The sequence below is a fragment of the Delphinus delphis genome, chromosome 12 (assembly GCF_949987515.2).
Source record: "Delphinus delphis chromosome 12, mDelDel1.2, whole genome shotgun sequence".
Lineage (NCBI taxonomy): Eukaryota > Metazoa > Chordata > Mammalia > Artiodactyla > Delphinidae > Delphinus > Delphinus delphis.
The window spans coordinates 72,143,548-72,160,764 of NC_082694.2; the positions used below are offsets into that span (position 1 = coordinate 72,143,548).

Sequence of the window (17,217 nt, forward strand, 5' to 3'; positions counted from 1 at the left end):
AAAGCCCTAGGGGTCAGCCCAACGGGACATGACTTTCCTAGCAAGAAGGCACAGGCTGGCTCTTTGAATAGTGATCAGGCAACAGGAAACTCGCCATTAATGTCTGTTACGATAGGAGGGAGAAAGGTTTACCAAGACTTCCTGGACCCTGGGTGTGCACCGATTCCCCAGTTGGGGGTTAATGGCCCCCAAGCACTTCTTTCCCAGATGAAGGCCCCTGAAGACCAAGGGGTCTTCACCTTGTAAGACCAGAATGGCCTTGGGCACTGAGGAAATGGACTCTCGCCCAAGATCCCGGGTCCTTATAGCGCCATTACTGATGGGGGTGTGGGGGGCTAAAGAGAAGAGCCAGGCAGCCCGAGGAAAGCCCAGGCTGTCTCGACTTTATGTGTCAAGGGTTCAGAGAATGGACTTCACAGGCATAAATCAGTATAAACCACAAGCTGAACCTGTCTCCGATCAGGACGAGCCCTGAGAACCATTTGAGTAGAAGCGTGTGCGTGTAACTCTATGGTACAGAAGTCACAAGTCTGGGTCCCTGGCGCTTATCTCAAACATCCTTCCTAAGATGTGGCACTTGCAGTACTACCTGCCTTCTGCTTGTCTCCTCTGCATCATTCTAACTGGCTCTAGAGGCCCCGTCCACACTGGCCTCTCTTTTCCAGCCCCTTAGCTCTTATTACTGCCCCCACCCCCAACGGCCCCCTCAAGTGGAGTTCGGGCTCCTCCAGGGAGACCTCCGTCCCTCCCAGCGCTCGGTGTGGTGTCTGGAACACCGTGGGCGTCACCACAGGGCCTCACCTTCAGTAGGAGCTGAGACCTGTACGGGGCATGCAGCTGGCACACTGCCTCACATCTTTTTTTTTTTTGTGGTACGCGGGCCTCTCACTGTTGTGGCCTCTCCCGTTCCGGAGCACAGGCTCCAGACGCGCAGGCTCAGAGGCCATGGCTCACGGGCCCAGCTGCTCCGCGGCATATGGGATCTTCCCGGACCAGGGCACGAACCCGCGTCCCCTGCATCGGCAGGCGGACTCTCAACCACTGCGCCACCAGGGAGGTCCTGCCTCACATCTTTTGCCTGGGAGAAGCCAAGTGTGGACTCTGCACACAGTAGGTGCCTAATACAACATATCACTTGCTCAATAAATGCCTGGTGGTGCAGCACGGAGGGCGGTAACATGGCTCAAGGCTGTCAGTGGCTTCTGACTGTCAGTGGTCTAGAACCTAGTGGTCATCCCTGCTGGTGTCTGCTTGGGCCACCACTCCTGAGAGAAGACAGGGCTTGGGACCAGGGCAACTGGCTTCCTACTGTGGGTCAGCACCATTTCCTGAAACCTCTGGAAAGGAAATACTCCCTCCCTTTGCTCCCATTTGAAGAGCCCCCTCGTTGCAGTCGGCATCTGGACTCCTCTGGCCCTGCCTGTCAGATAGTTAGGGCCGGAGTGGGATTTCTGACCTGGAAGTTGCTCAGCGGAGCTTTGGGGCTGAAAGCCCATGTGCCACTCCCAGCTCAGTGAGGAGAGGGCCCAGGGAGCCTCGCTCTGCCTGTGCCCTGCTGAGCAGTGGGGTCCGGAGAGGGACATACACAGGCTGGGGCTCATGGGCCACTTCCTGCTCCAGGCATGACACGATCTCTGGGTGGTCTAGTCGCTTTGCTGCATCTTTCCGCTTGCCTGGTTCATTCACTGTCTAATGATCTGTTAACAAAACTGTTAAGCCCTGGACAACCCTCCAATTAATGATTAACAAACCCCTCGAGGACAGAGCCCTGTGAAGGGAAGGAGGGCCTTCCAAGGCAGGCTGGGGGCAGGTACCATCCACGCGAGGAGGGAAGACCTCGTGTAGACGGACTTTTCAAATTCCATAGGCTCCGAGACACCTACTTCCTGGGGAAGAGTGTGTGTGTGTTGGCTTGGGGGCTGGAAAGGGGAAAGTTCGGGTGATGGTGGGACTGGGGGTTTGATTCCAGATCTGTGTTGAGTGTTATGTCAGCCAGATCTGGGAGATTATTTTGAACAATGCTGCTTTAAAAATAACAGAGATTCTGAGCCAAAGGGGCTTCAGACAGTATCCCCCACCCCCCAAAACCCCAGGATCCAGGATTCTTTAGAATTTACAGGAATGGGAGTAATAACAACAGCTAACATTACTGTGAGCACACTGTGTGTCAGGCACTATGTTAAGACTTTACATACATTATGAAATCCTTACAGCACATCTAAGAAGACGGCGCTATTATTATCTCTATGTTACAGATAACTTAGAGGCTTAGCGATACCAGGTTTCTAGCCAAGTTCACTGGGTTAGTGGGTAGTGGAGTTTCCATTCTACCCAAGCATTCTGGTGCAGAACCCGGGCTCGTGGCCACTTTCCATGCTTCCAGCCACATGCTCCTAACCCCCTCTTCACCTGCAGCCTTGGTTGGTTGGTCTGCATGAGTGACATAATTCTATTTGTCCCATCTATTGATATGGCCATGGAGGAGGACCCCTGCAATATCCTTGGCACCCCAATATCAAACTGAATGTCAAAGGATGCTGAGAGCCCCTGTGGGACAAATAGCTTCTGGAATTAGGGGGAAGTTCCCAGCAATGGGCTGGTTCCTTCTGCTTGTGATTGTGATGGTGGAGAATTGTAAAATGATGTGATGAGAGAAGGCAATTTTCTTCTGTACAAAGTGGACCTCCGGGAACTAGGTACTTCGAACATCATGATGTTAGCGCAACATCCTAAGACTCTGGAAGGCAAAGTGGTTTTTGGCTTTTTCACATTACCCTGGGCCCCTAAAGGGCCATGGACACTGAAAGATGGTTCTGGTACCAGGAATGAAAATAATCATAGCAAATACCTTTATAGTAATTACAAAGTACTAGGCATTCTTCTAAGGGCTTTATGTCAAATAACTCGCTTAATCCTCACAACAGTAAGAAGCAGATTCTATTGTTATCCCCTTGATATAGGTGAGGAAACTGAAACAGAGTTTTAGATCCCATGTACTCAGGGGTAAGTATTTTGGTGGAGGTGCTTGGCTACAGGAGGAACTTTGAAATAGATGGACTTCTGTTCCCAGAAGCGTGGGACAGGTATGGGGGGAGTGACCATGAAGCTGCAGAAGGAAGTCTCCCACGGACTTTCCTATATGCCCGGACCCTCAAGTACTAACCTGCTTTCACCACACAAAGGGAGGAGGTGGCTGGAGAGAAGTCAGGGAACCTCGCTGGATAATTCCCAGCCCAGTGCTCTGTGCCTTCATTCCCGAACTCCTCTGGAGCATCCTTTAGTGCCAGGCACTGGCGTGGATACTGGGGGTGGAATGGGATGGAGTCTGTACCTGTCCGCAACCCAGGGGCTCGCGGTCTAGTTGGGAGAATGGGCCAGGCAAACCGTATTGCAGACGCTTGGCCAGAGCACAGCTGCACAGGAGAGAACCCAGGCCGTGGAGTGGCTACAGGGCAGCCTGCAAGCAGAAGGGTGAGAGCCGAAGCGGGGGGGCAGGCAGGAACCGGATCCTGAAGCACCATGTCAAGGGCTGGGTTCTGTCCTGAGAGCGGTGGGGCTGTTGGAGTCATTCACCAGGGAGTGACAGGACCGAACCTGTGTTTTGGAAAGACCACTCTGGCTGCAGCATGGACTCTGGATGGGAGGGGCTGTACTGTGGGTCTGGTGATGCAGGCTTGGAGTGATGGCGGCCTGAAAGGAGGCGTGGGGTGGGGGTGGAAGGGAGAGGTACGTCCAGAGGAGGCAGACGCAAAGGCGTTTCCAGGCTCCCTGCATACGGGCACGAGGACAACCACAGGCTTTGACTCCGGACTCCTGCCTGGATTCATGGTGTCATTTCTGAGACAGAGACACAGGGAGAGCAGCTCTGTGGCAAGATGATTTCGGTTTGGACATTTTGTGTCTCTGGGCTAACCACGTGTGGGCAAACAGTGTTATCAGGCATCCCCAGCTTCTTCTAGAATGTTTATTGAGGGAGCAGTGTGCCCTGGCACATCAGAGGCTGGCGCAGGGAGAGGTGAGATCTGTGCTGGTGCCGGGGCTGGGGGGAGCAGTCCTGCACCCCCCAGCCAGGAAGGTAACTCATCCCACTCCCTTTTAGGGACGGGGACATGGCATTCCCATTAAGCAGCTTGACCAGTGGCTGCCAGCCCTGTGAACAAACTTGGGCTTCTTCCATCTCCTCTGCACTGGGGAGAGGCCCCTGCTTTCTGCCCCTTCACCAGTTTCTCTCTCTACTGAACTCCCCGGACCTGGGGCTTGTGTCGGCGGGAGTAACTGTTTTGATGTCAGGTGGGTATAGTGTCATGGACGGTCAAGCCCACGATCTCATTCAATCCTCCTTGAGGCCCGATGATGGTGGTACTGTCATCACATTTTCAAGATGATGAAAGGAAGGCTCAGAGAGGTCAGAAGCCTTGCCCCAGTCACACAGCTGTTCACTCTGTCTCAAAGTATCTTTACCAGACCTTGTCTTTGCCACTTGTGGAGGCCAGGGCAGCTGCTGTCCAAGCAGAAGGTGGCATGAGGACAGACAGAGTTCCGCAGGGTGGAGGTCCAGGGGCAAGGGTGGGATAGGAGGAAATGCAAAACCCGCAGGGAGGGGCTCCACACACCCCACCACATGACTCCCCAGCCCTGAGAATCCTCGTGGTCCCTCACCCTGGGCCTGTGAAATCTAAAGTCAAAAGAGACAAGCCTCTTCACTTCTGGTCAACTTGGACTTTGCTTTTCGGTCCAGAAGCAAGAGGGAGCAGGTGCATCCTGGCTTCTCTCTCCCTGACATGCAGGTGAAAATATAATAGCCTTTCTGCAGCTCACCACTAGCGTCTGGGGCTTTAGAGGGTCTCTGGCCACCCTCCTGGCCACCAAAAATCCTTTGTGGAAGAAGGTAGGGGCTAGAAAGAATAACATCAACAGCCTGCACCTCTGCTGTGACACACAGCTGGGCTCATGTGGTACCAGTGCAGTGACACTGGACTTCGACGGCTCACGAGGTCTGATGCTGGCCACCAGCTCCGCCCGTGGATTAGCTCAGGGATTCCGACGCAACAAGACCAACGGCTCAGGTATTTTATAACAGGATTCAAGTGGAACTAAATCTTTGTTCCCCTCTTATCACTTTGTACACATAAAATCTATTTTAATCAGCTTTCAATATATAATCTAAAAAAAAAAAAAAAAAGAAAAGAAATCCTACAGATTCCTCCCACCCCCAAACTGTTCTTGGAGAAAGAAAGGTTTATCTTGTAAGTTTCTTAAGAAAAATCTGTGTGTGCTCATTGCATTGAAATAACACTCATTACAGTGAGCTGCATGCAAGCCCGGCTTCTCTAGTCAAAGGTGAGAGACAATTGCTTGACCTATTGCAAATCAAAAAGCATTTCCACACCACCTTTATTTTTCAACTGGTTAAGTTTTAAATGAAAGCCCCAGCGCCCTTTCTTGGTAAGGCAGACTAACAGAGCCCCAACTGAAATTTCAGCTCAGTCGATGGGAAGATAATTACAAGAAACAAAATGTGAAGTTTAAAATCAGGGCACTAATGAAGTCTAAAAATACCAGTGGCCCCATCCTTCTGGCTGGCTAGACCTTTTCTTCATGGAGGGGATCTCTTCATAATTACTCAGCCCCGCGAGAGGCCAGGTTGTCATGTCAAACAATAGTACGAAAAATCACGGGACTTTAATGAGCTAGATCTCAAGGAGTTCTATGGTGGATCTTATTATAATGCTGGGCAAGCTTTCAAACAGAGAACAGGAGAAAAGGAAAGTTCTTTTTTTTTTTTTCTTAAGTAGATTTCTGACTAGTGTTGATGCTGTCACGCAGGGCCTCCAGGTTCCCCCTCGGAGCCAGCTGCCTGTCATTTCGGAGTGTGAAATCAATCGGGCTTCGGAGATGTAAAATCCCTAGGGGCAAAATTAAAAGTGACCCAAATCCAAACCCACGTGGTCTTGTCAGGAAGATGAGTCTCACATAGCAAGTTTCAAAGGTTTGGTTTCAAAATTCAGGTTTCTTATTTAAAAAAATATGCAGTTGTTTGACATTAGATCTGACAGACAAATTATAGCTTTAGCAATAAAGGCTTTTAAGATTAGAAATGAAAGGAGAAATTACCTAAAAAAAAAAAAAAAAAGACAAAACCCACCCAGGCTTGAGTTGGGAGGCATTTGTGTGTGCATGCTTCACTGTCTTTCTTCATCGCCAATATAAGGGGATAAATCAGCCGATGAGGGCCATAAGTAGAGAAGCAAGTTCAATGTAATTTCTGGGGAAACAACCAGCCCACCGGAAACCTAGGAAAATCATCATGATGGGTGGGTCACTGGGTCACCGGCTGGAGCTGGGGGAATCTAGCTAGGTCACCGGAAGGCGGGGCTGTGAACACTTTCTAGGCCCACACCATCCCTGGCCCTCACCTGGTGCTGAATATACACCATAGGGGCTACAAGAGCACATCCCACCAGGGGCCCCCTCTTTACTCCCCTCCTGTGTGTGGGCTCAGGTCCGCGATAGAGGATGGTTCACGCCGTCTGATGATGTTACAGGTGTGGCTCTGTAAGGGCCTGCAGGCCCAGCACCAACAGGGGCGCAGCAGGGACCTGCCTCTACCACCTATATCTTCTTGGTCTTAGGGACTCAGATGCTTAACAGCGATCAGATGTGCCGACGCCTGGCAGCTTCCGGGAGGTGGATCCCAGCTCCGTGCTAAGCCCTGAACCAGGGAGCAGCCCCGGCTGGGCCAGTTACCTTTTTACACAGAACAACTCCTTTTCCTAGGTGCATGCCTGACATTGACAAGTAAGCAAGACCTTTGCTCAGTCCTAGGAGGCCCCCTGGGATGCGGCAGTGGGATGGGGTGGGGAGAGGGAAGCCCACCCAGTGCCTCAGGCCTTGGCACAGCCTTAGGAGCAGCCAGGACACCTGGTGCCCAGTGTGTCAGAGTTGGCGGCATATAAACTGGGAGTGAGTTTTTGTTTAAAGGGGGAGGGAGCTTAACCAAAACAATTCAAACAAACAAACAAAAATCAATTTAGTCAATTTTTTTTTAAAAAAAGATCTTAAAGCAAGAGTTTACCAAAATGTAGATGTAATTTTCTATAATTTTGTCATTTAAAACTAGTGTTGATTTCCCAAACAAAGGCAGTCAGGGGCACAATCAGATTGGGAATTAAACCCATCAGAGATCTAGACATGGTTTTGGTGGTGTTGGGACGCTTGACAAGGCCTGGAAGTTGCTCGAAGGGATAAAGATAGAGAGCAGGCTGGACGAGCATGGCTGGCTGGGGTCCTTGCTCTGCTAAGACTCTGCTTTGCACGTGTCCCCACCCCCCAACTCTGCCATCTCAAGTGGTTGTAAGTAGGGAGGCTGAGAAGTCATGCCCGAGATCCACACCTCCTAGACCATCTACTCCCCTTTCAAAGGAGGCCTGGATGCCCAGCAGGGCAGACCACCTGTTAAGTATCCTCTTGCCCGCACCCAGATCCAGGGCTCGCTGGCCCCCCTCTCCATTCAGCGGGAGGAGAGGCCCGGCTGACCGGACCTGGAGGGGATAGACAAGCCTGGGGCAGATAAGCCCCACCAGCCTCAGCCTCCCACTCCCTTTCTCATCCCAGCTGGCCAGACCCCTTAGACACTTGTCAGGAGTGAGGCTGGTGTGCTGGAGCCCTTTGCACTGACCCTCCGGCCGGCGCCCAACCTAAAACCACATCCTGGTGCCCTCCTTCCCCTGGCTCTGTTCTCGAGGATCTGCCTTGGAGCTCCCCTGAATGAAAACTGCCCTGGGCTCGGGGAAGGGGGGTTAAACGAAGGCCAAGGCCAGAGGTGCTCTTTCTTGGGGCCTCATAGAGCCACCATGGGACCTCACAGAACCAACATTCAGCTGGCTCAGGATGGTCTGGGCGTGGCTCCTGGGCCTCACCTCATGCCCCTGAGCTGCTCTCACCCCACGGCATGGCAGTAGATGTTTTCCGGAGTGGGGACAGGGAACACAGACAGCTCATGTTCTGACTGTCCTCGTTAGTGGAAATGGAGAAGGCCCCCAAAGGGACTGTTCTAAGGGAGCCCTAAGAGGAGCAGAGGACGCCTGCTCATTCTGCACGTGGCCTGGCCTTGGGTCGGAGGGGAGAATGGCCCAGGGCTCGGGCTGAAGGCGGAAGGCCCTGGACTTTGCAGGCTCTCCCCTCCCCTCCGCTTCCTACGCACTCACATTTCCCCGCCTTCCTTGTCCTGCCCTCCACCTTCCCCTCTGCCTCCTTGGGCTGCGGCCAGGCTGCCTTTGGCAGGGAGCCTGGATTGAAACCAGTGAGAGACTGCTGGGGAGCACGGAAGCCAGGAACCAGACTCCTGTCCGCGCTGTGGTAGTGACCGTACAGGGAAGCACAGATGCGGGCACGCAGGAGCGTGTGGGCAGCAGGACTTACCTTTGGGGTGCCCGGGATCGGTGAACTCATACTTCCCCACGCCAATGGTCCGTAGCATCTGCAGCCCGTGGGCCGAGTCTGACGTGGGGGGCCCATTTGTGGTAGGGGCACCGCTGGGGAGAGTGGCAGACGGCTGGGCCGGCGGCGGTGGAGGCAGCAGGGGCCCTGCCATGTGGCCATTGCCCACAGTGGTGGGTCCTGGGCGGGCCACCTGCCCGACGCCGGGCAGCGTGGAAACAGCCAGGGGCTGCGGGCTGGCGTACAGGGCCTGGGCGGGCATGTTGACCACCACGCTGCTCAGCGGCTGAGAGGGCGGCTGTGGGAGTGAGTAGTGGCCTGGCATCAGCGGGAGCTGGGGCCCCACGTGGGGAGGCAGTGAAGGGGTCACCCCAATGACCGGTGCCTGGACGTTCACAGCCGGGCTGAAGGTGGGAGGCTGGGCCACTCCATAGGAGTGTGCGATCAGGGCAGACTGGCTTCCGGCGGCCACTGTGGTCACCCACGGCCCTGTGCCTGCAAGGGAGATGGAAGAAATGTCACCCGCCAGTTACATCTTCACTCAACAAACACCGACTGCCCCCGGCCCTGGGCCGAGTGCCGGCGTCACAGAGGTGAACAAGAGGTCTGCGTCCGGGAGCTCACGGACTAAGAATCCGTGGTTACAGTGGCACAAAGTAAGTGCTTTAGGCGTAGATAAACATGGCTTTGGGGTCTCAGAGGGGGGACCATAACCTGCCAGGGAGAGGCTGAGAAGCAGCAAAGTAGAGAGGAGAAAGTAGAGACCTTCCAAGAGACCTGGATTCACATCTTAGCTCTGCCGCTTACTACGTAAGAGCCCTAGGCAGCTCGCTTATCATCTCTGAGACTCATTCTTTCTTTCTGTCAAATGGAACTAGCAACACCCACCTCATAGGTCTCCCGGGAAGAACTGAATGATGAAGATGTATTTGACAAAAACGCCCCAAATTAGCAGAATGTCTGGCATGCGTTACATGTTCCATAGATGTGGGTGTTTTTCCTTCCTTTCTGGAGAATCACTGTCTGAGAAAGGTGGGGAGAAATCTGGATTGTGAAGATAGTAGGTGTTTGCTGGGCAAAAGGAGAGGGCCAGAGCCTGGAGCCCTGCAAAGGTTCTGTGGTGCAGGAAAGGAGAGCCAGGGGTGGGGGCAGTGGGGGCGGCTGGCAGGAGCTGCTCTCACGGCCTTGCTGAGGGGCCAGGGTTTGTCCTAAGCAACCTCTGCATGGCTAGCCCTGGGGGAAACAAGGGAAGTCCATTTTGGCTGAACAAAGGGGTCAGTCACACCTCCTGAGACCCCAGTTTAAGATGCAAAGCCAGCTGTGCCCAGATGAGGCAGAGCAGGGCCCTCTGAGCTCAGCTGCCATGGAGGTGACCTGAGCGGGCTTGTGAGTGAAGCTGGAAGATGCTGTGACCGGGAAGGTCAATCTGGGTCACCTCTGATGAATAAGTCTGGGTCTAGGACTCTGTCTTCTGAAGGCCACCTTTGTTGTCATGACGCCTGGAGTGGCGGCATAGTCCGAGGAAGGAGAGTGGGACCCAAGGGGTACTCAGGGCCACCAGCTCCAGAGGCTAGAAGGTGGGGCTTGGAGCTCTCTCACAGAAGTACAATTTCGAGGCAGGGCAGGAGCCAGCATGGTGGGGTGACTCCCTAACCAGCAGTGGGTACTCTCTCTGAGGAGTTGTCCAAAGGGGGAGCCACTCGGCATGGGGGTGGAGAGCCAGGCTTGGCTTGGCATGTTAGTCCCGGGTCTGCCCTCACTAGCTGAGTGAACTTAGGGCAAAGCCTTCCCCGAGTAGTTTCCTCATCTGCAGTGGGACAATAATGCCAACTTCGTAGTGTTGCTGTGAGCAGTGAGATGACACACAGAACAAGGCACATAATAGATGTGCAACGAATAGTTTTGATTTTGATTATGAGAGAGGCTGGAGCAAACTAGAGGCCTACAAACGTCAGTGAAGCAGTGCCAGGAAAATCATAGAACTGGCTGCTAAGGGGGATGGTCCCCAAGCCTGGAGAACGGGAGGCGGCATCAGTGTGAGCTAGCCTGGTGTCTTAAGCACAAGACATGAGGCCATCTGAAGCTCAGTCCTCGGCAGGACTGGCCAGGGAGCCTGGAAAAATGCATTAGAACTTCAGAGTACAGCTGGCGAGCTCTCAGGTAACTCTGAGGTGAACATATAGAGAGCTAGGGCCACAGAGGTGATTGCTTCATGAGCCAGGGAATGGCCCAGGGGATAAAGGAGACATAAAGGGAGGTCTCTAGTGATAATGCTCACCATTTTTTATCAATGATTTGGATGACAATATGGAAGACGTATGACCCAGTCTGCGGGAGACATCATATTGGGAAGGTTGGATAAAGGTCAGTAATAAAAGCAGGCATCTAAAAGATGCTGAGTCCTACAGGAAGATATTGACAAGGTCTTGCCCTTGGGTCCCCACACCCAGCTGCTTAAGCCAGATTGGGAGGAGATGGACAAGGGTCAGAGTAGCCACCTTGACAGTCTTGGGGTTTTACTGTTGAGACAGCATGCGATGTGGCTGCCAGCAGAGCAGAAGTGATGTGAGGCTGCAATGATCAAGGTAGAGGGGCTGAATGAAGGAGGTGCTACAGACCACTCGTGGGTTCTTTGTTTTGGGTTCTGGGCACTGAAGGATGCAGAAAGAGGAACAATTCCCAAGAAGGTAAAGGGACTGGAAGCCATGGGCTTGAGGGTATGGCTGAAGTCTTGGGGTGTTTGTCCTGCAGAAGACTTGGAGAGGGGATGAGCAGGGGTCTTCAGATATCTGTAGGGCTGTGGTGTGGATGGCCAAGCCCACATGTTCTGTGTATCCCAAGGGGAGGTCTGGGATCCAAGGGAGATAGCAGGGAAGGTTTTTGTTATGGTCAGAGCCGTGTAAGAAGGCCTCTGGTGCTGTAGAAGGTGGTAAACCCCCAGTCCCCGGGGCGGGGGAGCTTCTCAGTTCTCACGTAACTGTTGGCAAGGCAAGACCTCCCTGGAATGGGTGATTTTGGAAATTTATGAATCAGGGTACTGAGGTTTAGGAATGACTAACTATTCAAAATAACTCGAAGCAGATTCAGAGTCACTCCTATAACGTCACTCTCACTCCCTTGTCCTTCCCAATATTTTCTTGAGAAAGGGGTAGAGACACAGCTACTGCCCAGGGAATTACACACAGTCACGCCCTACTGCCCCACTCCCGTCCCCTTGCCCCCAGTGCAGCCTGAGTTCTGGGCTGCTGCAGACCGCGGGTCAGGACCTGCTGAGGAGCTGGGGCACCCAGGAGGTCCCAGGCACTTCTCGCCCTCTCCTCCAGCTCCCGGTGTGGGTGGCTCTGTCTGCCCTGGAGTACACACCTGGATTGTCGCTCTCCCTCATCTGTTTGGAGGGCGGCTCATCGGTGTCCCAAGGCGTGGACTGATTGATGGGCGTCTGCCCCCACCGGATGCTGGTCGTGAGTCCCTGGGACTGACTGTCTGCTTTGGAGATGCCGGGGGCCTGGGGAGAAGCAGAGCAGGAGTGTGAGCACAGCCCGGCAACGGTCCTGCCCTGGCACCCATCCCCCGCAGTACTCCTGCTGCCTGAGCCACGGGGCCAGAGGCAGAGGTCTGGCCCTGCACCCAGTACCACGGGATAATTGCAGGGTTTTGGTGCAGTAGCAACAGCCGTGGCCTCGGCTAGACTCCCGCCTCCAGGGACACCCAACCTAACCCAGTGCCTCCTCCACCACCCACTCTACCTGAGCCATCAAAACGGAACGAGCGCTCTGTGCTATGAGAAATGACATCACCCCAGGCCTTGGGTCATTAATAAGCTACAACAATATGTGCGGGCATGTGCTGAGCACCAACTGTATACTCAGCCCAGGCCCAGTACCACCATGTGCCCAGCCCTTTGACCAGCGAGACGATGGCTCTCCAAAGCATTACCGTCAGGCCCCATCCTGCTTCTACACCAGCCTCCGAGGCCCCAGACTTCCCACTCCACAGAGGAGACGTGGAAGGGGGTGGACTGGGGCCCCTGGGAGGACAGCACAGGTCCTGATGCAGGGCTGGAAGGCAGGGAGCATCTTCACTGGGACCTTTGGCTCCGCCCTGCAGGAAGAAGGCAGGCTCTCTGCTCCAGGATCTCACTTGTTAGTTTAGGTACTCAATGAGAAAACAAACCTCAGGGCGAAAACAAACATTAGGACAGCACTGGTCTCCCTGAGCTACCACTTTACCATGGAATATTATATAGGCAATAAAAATCATGTTTACTGGGCTTCCCTGGTGGCACAGTGGTTAAGAATCCACCTGCCAATACAGGCGACACGGGTTCGAGCCCTGGTCTGGGAAGATCCCACATCATGCGGAGCAGCTAAGCCCGTGCGCCACAACTACTGAGCCTGTGCGCCTAGAGCCCGTGAGCCACAACTACCGAGCCTGTGCGCCTAGAGCCCGTGAGCCACAACTACCGAGCCTGTGCGCCTAGAGCCCGTGAGCCACAACTACCGAGCCTGTGCGCCTAGAGCCCGTGAGCCACAACTACCGAGCCTGTGCGCCTAGAGCCCGTGAGCCACAACTACCGAGCCTGTGCGCCTAGAGCCCGTGAGCCACAACTACCGAGCCTGTGCGCCTAGAGCCCGTGAGCCACAACTACCGAGCCTGTGCGCCTAGAGCCCGTGAGCCACAACTACCGAGCCTGTGCGCCTAGAGCCCGTGAGCCACAACTACCGAGCCTGTGCGCCTAGAGCCCGTGAGCCACAACTACTGAGCCGGTGTGCCTAGAGCCCGTGCTCCGCAACAAGGGAAGCCACCGCAATGAGAAGCCCGTGCACAGCAAAGAAGAGTAACCCCCGCTCACCGCAACTAGAGAAAAACCTGCGCGCAGCAACGAAGACCCAATGCAGCCAAAAGTAAAATAAATAAATTAAAAAAAAAAGTCTTTGGAGATTAAGACTTGTTTAAAGAAAAACATCATGTTTACTAAGAATTCCTGATGAGGTGGCAAAATGCTTACGCTATAATGTTAAACGAGAAGAGCAGGACATCAAATGACACGCATACAAACTTATCATGTAAAATGGTATGTGCAGAAAGGAAAAATCCCAAAATATTGGCAGGAATGTCATTCTTGGGTGAAGGGATTAAGGGAAACTTTTATTCTTTTTGTCTATACTTCTCTGTATTTGCCTAATTTTCTACTGTGGCCATTACCATTATTTATAACATTATAATATTTATAATAAGCAAAAAAAAAAAAAAAAAATCCCCAAAACACATTGGAGGGCCTGGTACTGGGATAACTGGGTTGTGAGGGGGTGAGAGTCTCAAGAGAGATGGTTCCGGGAGCAGTGACCACAGCTTGCAGGAGTGTAGCCAGAGCCCAGCCAGGTTTGGGGACAGTCACAGAAGGGCAAAGGAGCCTCCAGGGTCATCTGCAGGCCTCTCTCAGGTGAGGCCACTGTGCTCTTGCCTCCTACTGGAAGCTAAGTCAGTGACCCAGCTGGTGGGGGGCAGCACCCCTTTCTGGGCATCTCTGAGCAGCGGGACTCTCCTTACCAGGCTGGTTGAAGAGTACTGGCAGGTGGGAAGGGGTTTGGACTTACTGGGGCTTTGATGCCTTACGCAGATGACAGACAGTGCCTGCATCAGGGCCTGCTGGGAGAAGCGGGAGCGCATCCTATTAGCACCATAAGCTGCACTGAGCTAATTGCATTAGGCTGTACTTTATCTCCAGCCTGCATTTCAGATGCTTCACTTCTGTGAACAGTGCAGGAAACAAAGGAAAAGAGTGAATCTCCTGAGGAAAGAACAATTCTGCGGACAAGCTTCCTTATCAGAGGCCTCTGCCCCACTTCTGTCTGTGGGACAGATGAGACAGGGTAGGCGGGGAGGTTGGGGATCTAGCCACACTCACCAATAGTCTTAGGGAACTTAGGAAACAGAAGCGTGGCTTGTACAGCGTTCTCTAAACAGACAGCCTTCCAGGGTGCCCTGCCTGCAGCCCCCTCTGTATTCCCAGGCTTTTGGGGAGCTGGTGGGTCAGAGGTGCAGAGGTTGCTTTTCCCACAATAAGAGGCATCCGGGGGGAAAGATGCCAGTGTGATGTCCCATTCGGGGCCCTGTTTTGGGGTGAAGTTTGAATGGGGAGACCCCGGTCTCCTTACCCCTTCTGCCAGTAGGGGGTGCTGCAGCGCCCTCTCTGCAGCCTGGAATTCCCGGAGGCCTCCTAGGCCAGAGGCAGGTTTGGTTTTCCGGGTCCTCCTGCAGTTGCCCTTTGTCCTGGCTGAATCAGCGCCCAGGCCTGGTAACCTGACAGGGTGGGGAAGGGCTCCGGGAACTTGGAGGCCCTGGGCCTGGTCCTTAGAGCAGCCGCTGCCGCCAGAAGGGGTGGTCGGGGTCTCCTGCTTGAGAGCAGGTAATCGGACTCTAAAACTTCAGGCGTTCGGGGTTTTGCCCTAAAATTGGGGGAGTTTCTGAACTTGAAAAACTGCACACTTTTCCTCAGGCCCTTGATTCTAAAACACTCCTGCCAGCTCGCTCACTTGCGCCTTTGCTGGTCAGGGGGTTTGCTCTTCAGTAAACTGGGCCCCCTGGGCTGGGGACGGGCAGTCACTGAGACTCAGCCCTGCCCTCGAGGGGCTGCTCCCAGCTATGAGTCACACTCCAGAAGGAAGCTGGGGGTGCAGGGGGTCCAGGGGGTACTGGGGCGGGCCCAGGGCTCCGGGGTGATTGAGCTGTGGCTACAACAGGCCTGCTGTCTGCCTGTGTCTTTCATGACTATGACAAGCGAGTTCTTATGTACAAGAAAGAGGTTCTGCTGTGAGAAGGAAAGCAGCCTATTTTTTTTTTTTCTTTAGGAAAGGTAAATAAGGACACTCATTCTATTTGGCACTAGCAACTTCTGAAGCTATGAGCAACTTGCGGTTCAGGACTTTTTTTTCATTTTATTGAAAAAAAGAAGTGAACATTCCTTCCTTCACTCCCTCCAGAAAAAACATGGACACGGGTTGCGCGCTTCGCCAAGGCGCCTGGATGCCCAGGTGGTGAGGAATGTTGCAGCTGGTGACGTGAGTCAGCTAGGCCTGACCAGAGCCCTGTCCTGCAAACGGGTTCCAGGCCCAAGGTAAACTCGAGGTTCCCAGGTTCTGGAGGCTTCTAGGGGACCGTGTGTGGGTTTGCGCCTCCAGCTTCGAACTTGGCTCCTACTAAGAGTTTCCGCCTTGGTTCAGAGTCCCCAGAGGTCCACAATTCCACCGAAGGCTCTCCAGGCCACCCCCCTTTCAGGGGGCTGCCAACTCAAGAATGTACAGACACCAACCAGGAGGACAGCCTGGGCCGGCGGGGAGGAGCCTCCCCTCGCCCCTCCCACTGCCCTCACAGAGGACATCACCGAAGCCACGAAGACATCTGGCCTTTCCCCAGTGTTCCTGGCCTTGCTTCTGCTCCAGTGACATGATGGCGCTTGGCACAGAGAGGCAGCCGAAGAGAGCCCTCTTCCTGCCCGGCGCCTCCGAGTGGCCCTATCTGCCCATCATCGGCCCAAGCAGGCTTCTCTCTGCTTCCCTTTAATGAGATGCTAATGGGATGCATCAGCAGCAGCTTTTAAACCCCAAGCTCTTGTACATTTTCAAAGGTCACATTTTTATGGCGGCTGACAGCATCCTGCTTCTTTCAACGGCTGAAGAACACTAAGGACCCCGATCCTTTATGGATGAAGCTCTCTGTGAGGGGCGCCATGGGCTGAAGCGCCTGCTGGTCGGGGGGCTGGGAAGCTCCACCTGCGACAAGCCCCCGAGGCCCCTGGGTTGTGCTCTATCAGCGTGGGGAGAGCCAGTTACACGTCGCCTACAGAGCGGCACTGGGGACCCTGCTCCACTTAGGGGTTGGCGTGCGGGGCCGCAGACGGTGCACGGTGCGAAGATGCCTGTGCACCCGTGGAGCTGTGACAGCCCGGAAGGGCCGTTTTTGCTAATTTGTCCATCCAAAGGGAGCCCTTTTTTCTACTTTGCACAAGGGTGCCGTATAGACAGCAGCATCCCAGGTGGTCAGGGAAATTTGAAAGATGATGGGATGGGACTCCCCGGGGCCTTGCCACGCCTCGCTTGTTCTCACCCCTCGCCCTGCACACATGAGGATCACAGCCTCGGAACACTGCCTTTCAGGGCCGGTACTGACCTGTACTGGTGGGTGGGCTCCATGATGGCAGGGACCCGCATGGCAGGACCTGACCCAGCTCCTGCTGGCCTGGTGTAGGTGCCCAGGGAAGGCAAGGTCTCTGAGTTACAGTGTTGGCCAACAGTAGGAGTGTTCATCACTGTTGGTTCACGAGTGCATGAATGCATGGCCTACACTTCAGGAGAGGGAATGATGGGAGTAACAGAACAGAGATGTGGAATCGCGTAGTGCACCTGGGAAGCCTGATACAATGTGTTCCTCTCACTGGGGAGATGACGTTTCCAGACCGTGGAGGCCTCGTGTGCCGGGACCCCCAACATCATTGCCCTGAATGCTGCTGGAGGCTGCCTGGAGGCCTAATGCCCCAATCCGCTGACCCCTCGCCCAGTGCCTGAGCATAGTCGGAGATGGGGGATGCTGAGGTTGACTCCTGCCTCGATGGGGCTGGTGGAAAAACCAGAACTCAACTTCTTCCACTGTTCACCCAAGGACGTCAGAAGAGAGTGAATCAATGGAGCCTGGAAGTTAGGGAGAGCTGACATTGGACCACAAAAGCTGGGCAGGGTTCAACAAGGCAGATGATTCTGGCCAAGGTCGCTACCAAAGGAC

At 54.1% G+C, this 17,217-nt stretch overlaps 1 protein-coding gene across 1 annotated transcript in view; it reads right to left on the bottom strand.

Annotated features, from left to right (window-relative positions):
- Positions 1-17,217, bottom strand: part of KLHL29 (kelch like family member 29) — a 310,448-nt gene that overhangs the window by 56,072 nt on the left and 237,159 nt on the right. The window contains exons 4-5 of the mRNA XM_060027621.1: positions 11,803-11,944; positions 8,422-8,934 (exon numbers count right to left, since the gene is read on the bottom strand). Coding sequence (XP_059883604.1) covers positions 8,422-8,934; positions 11,803-11,944 — 655 coding nt within the window. The remainder of the gene's footprint in view (positions 1-8,421; positions 8,935-11,802; positions 11,945-17,217) is intronic.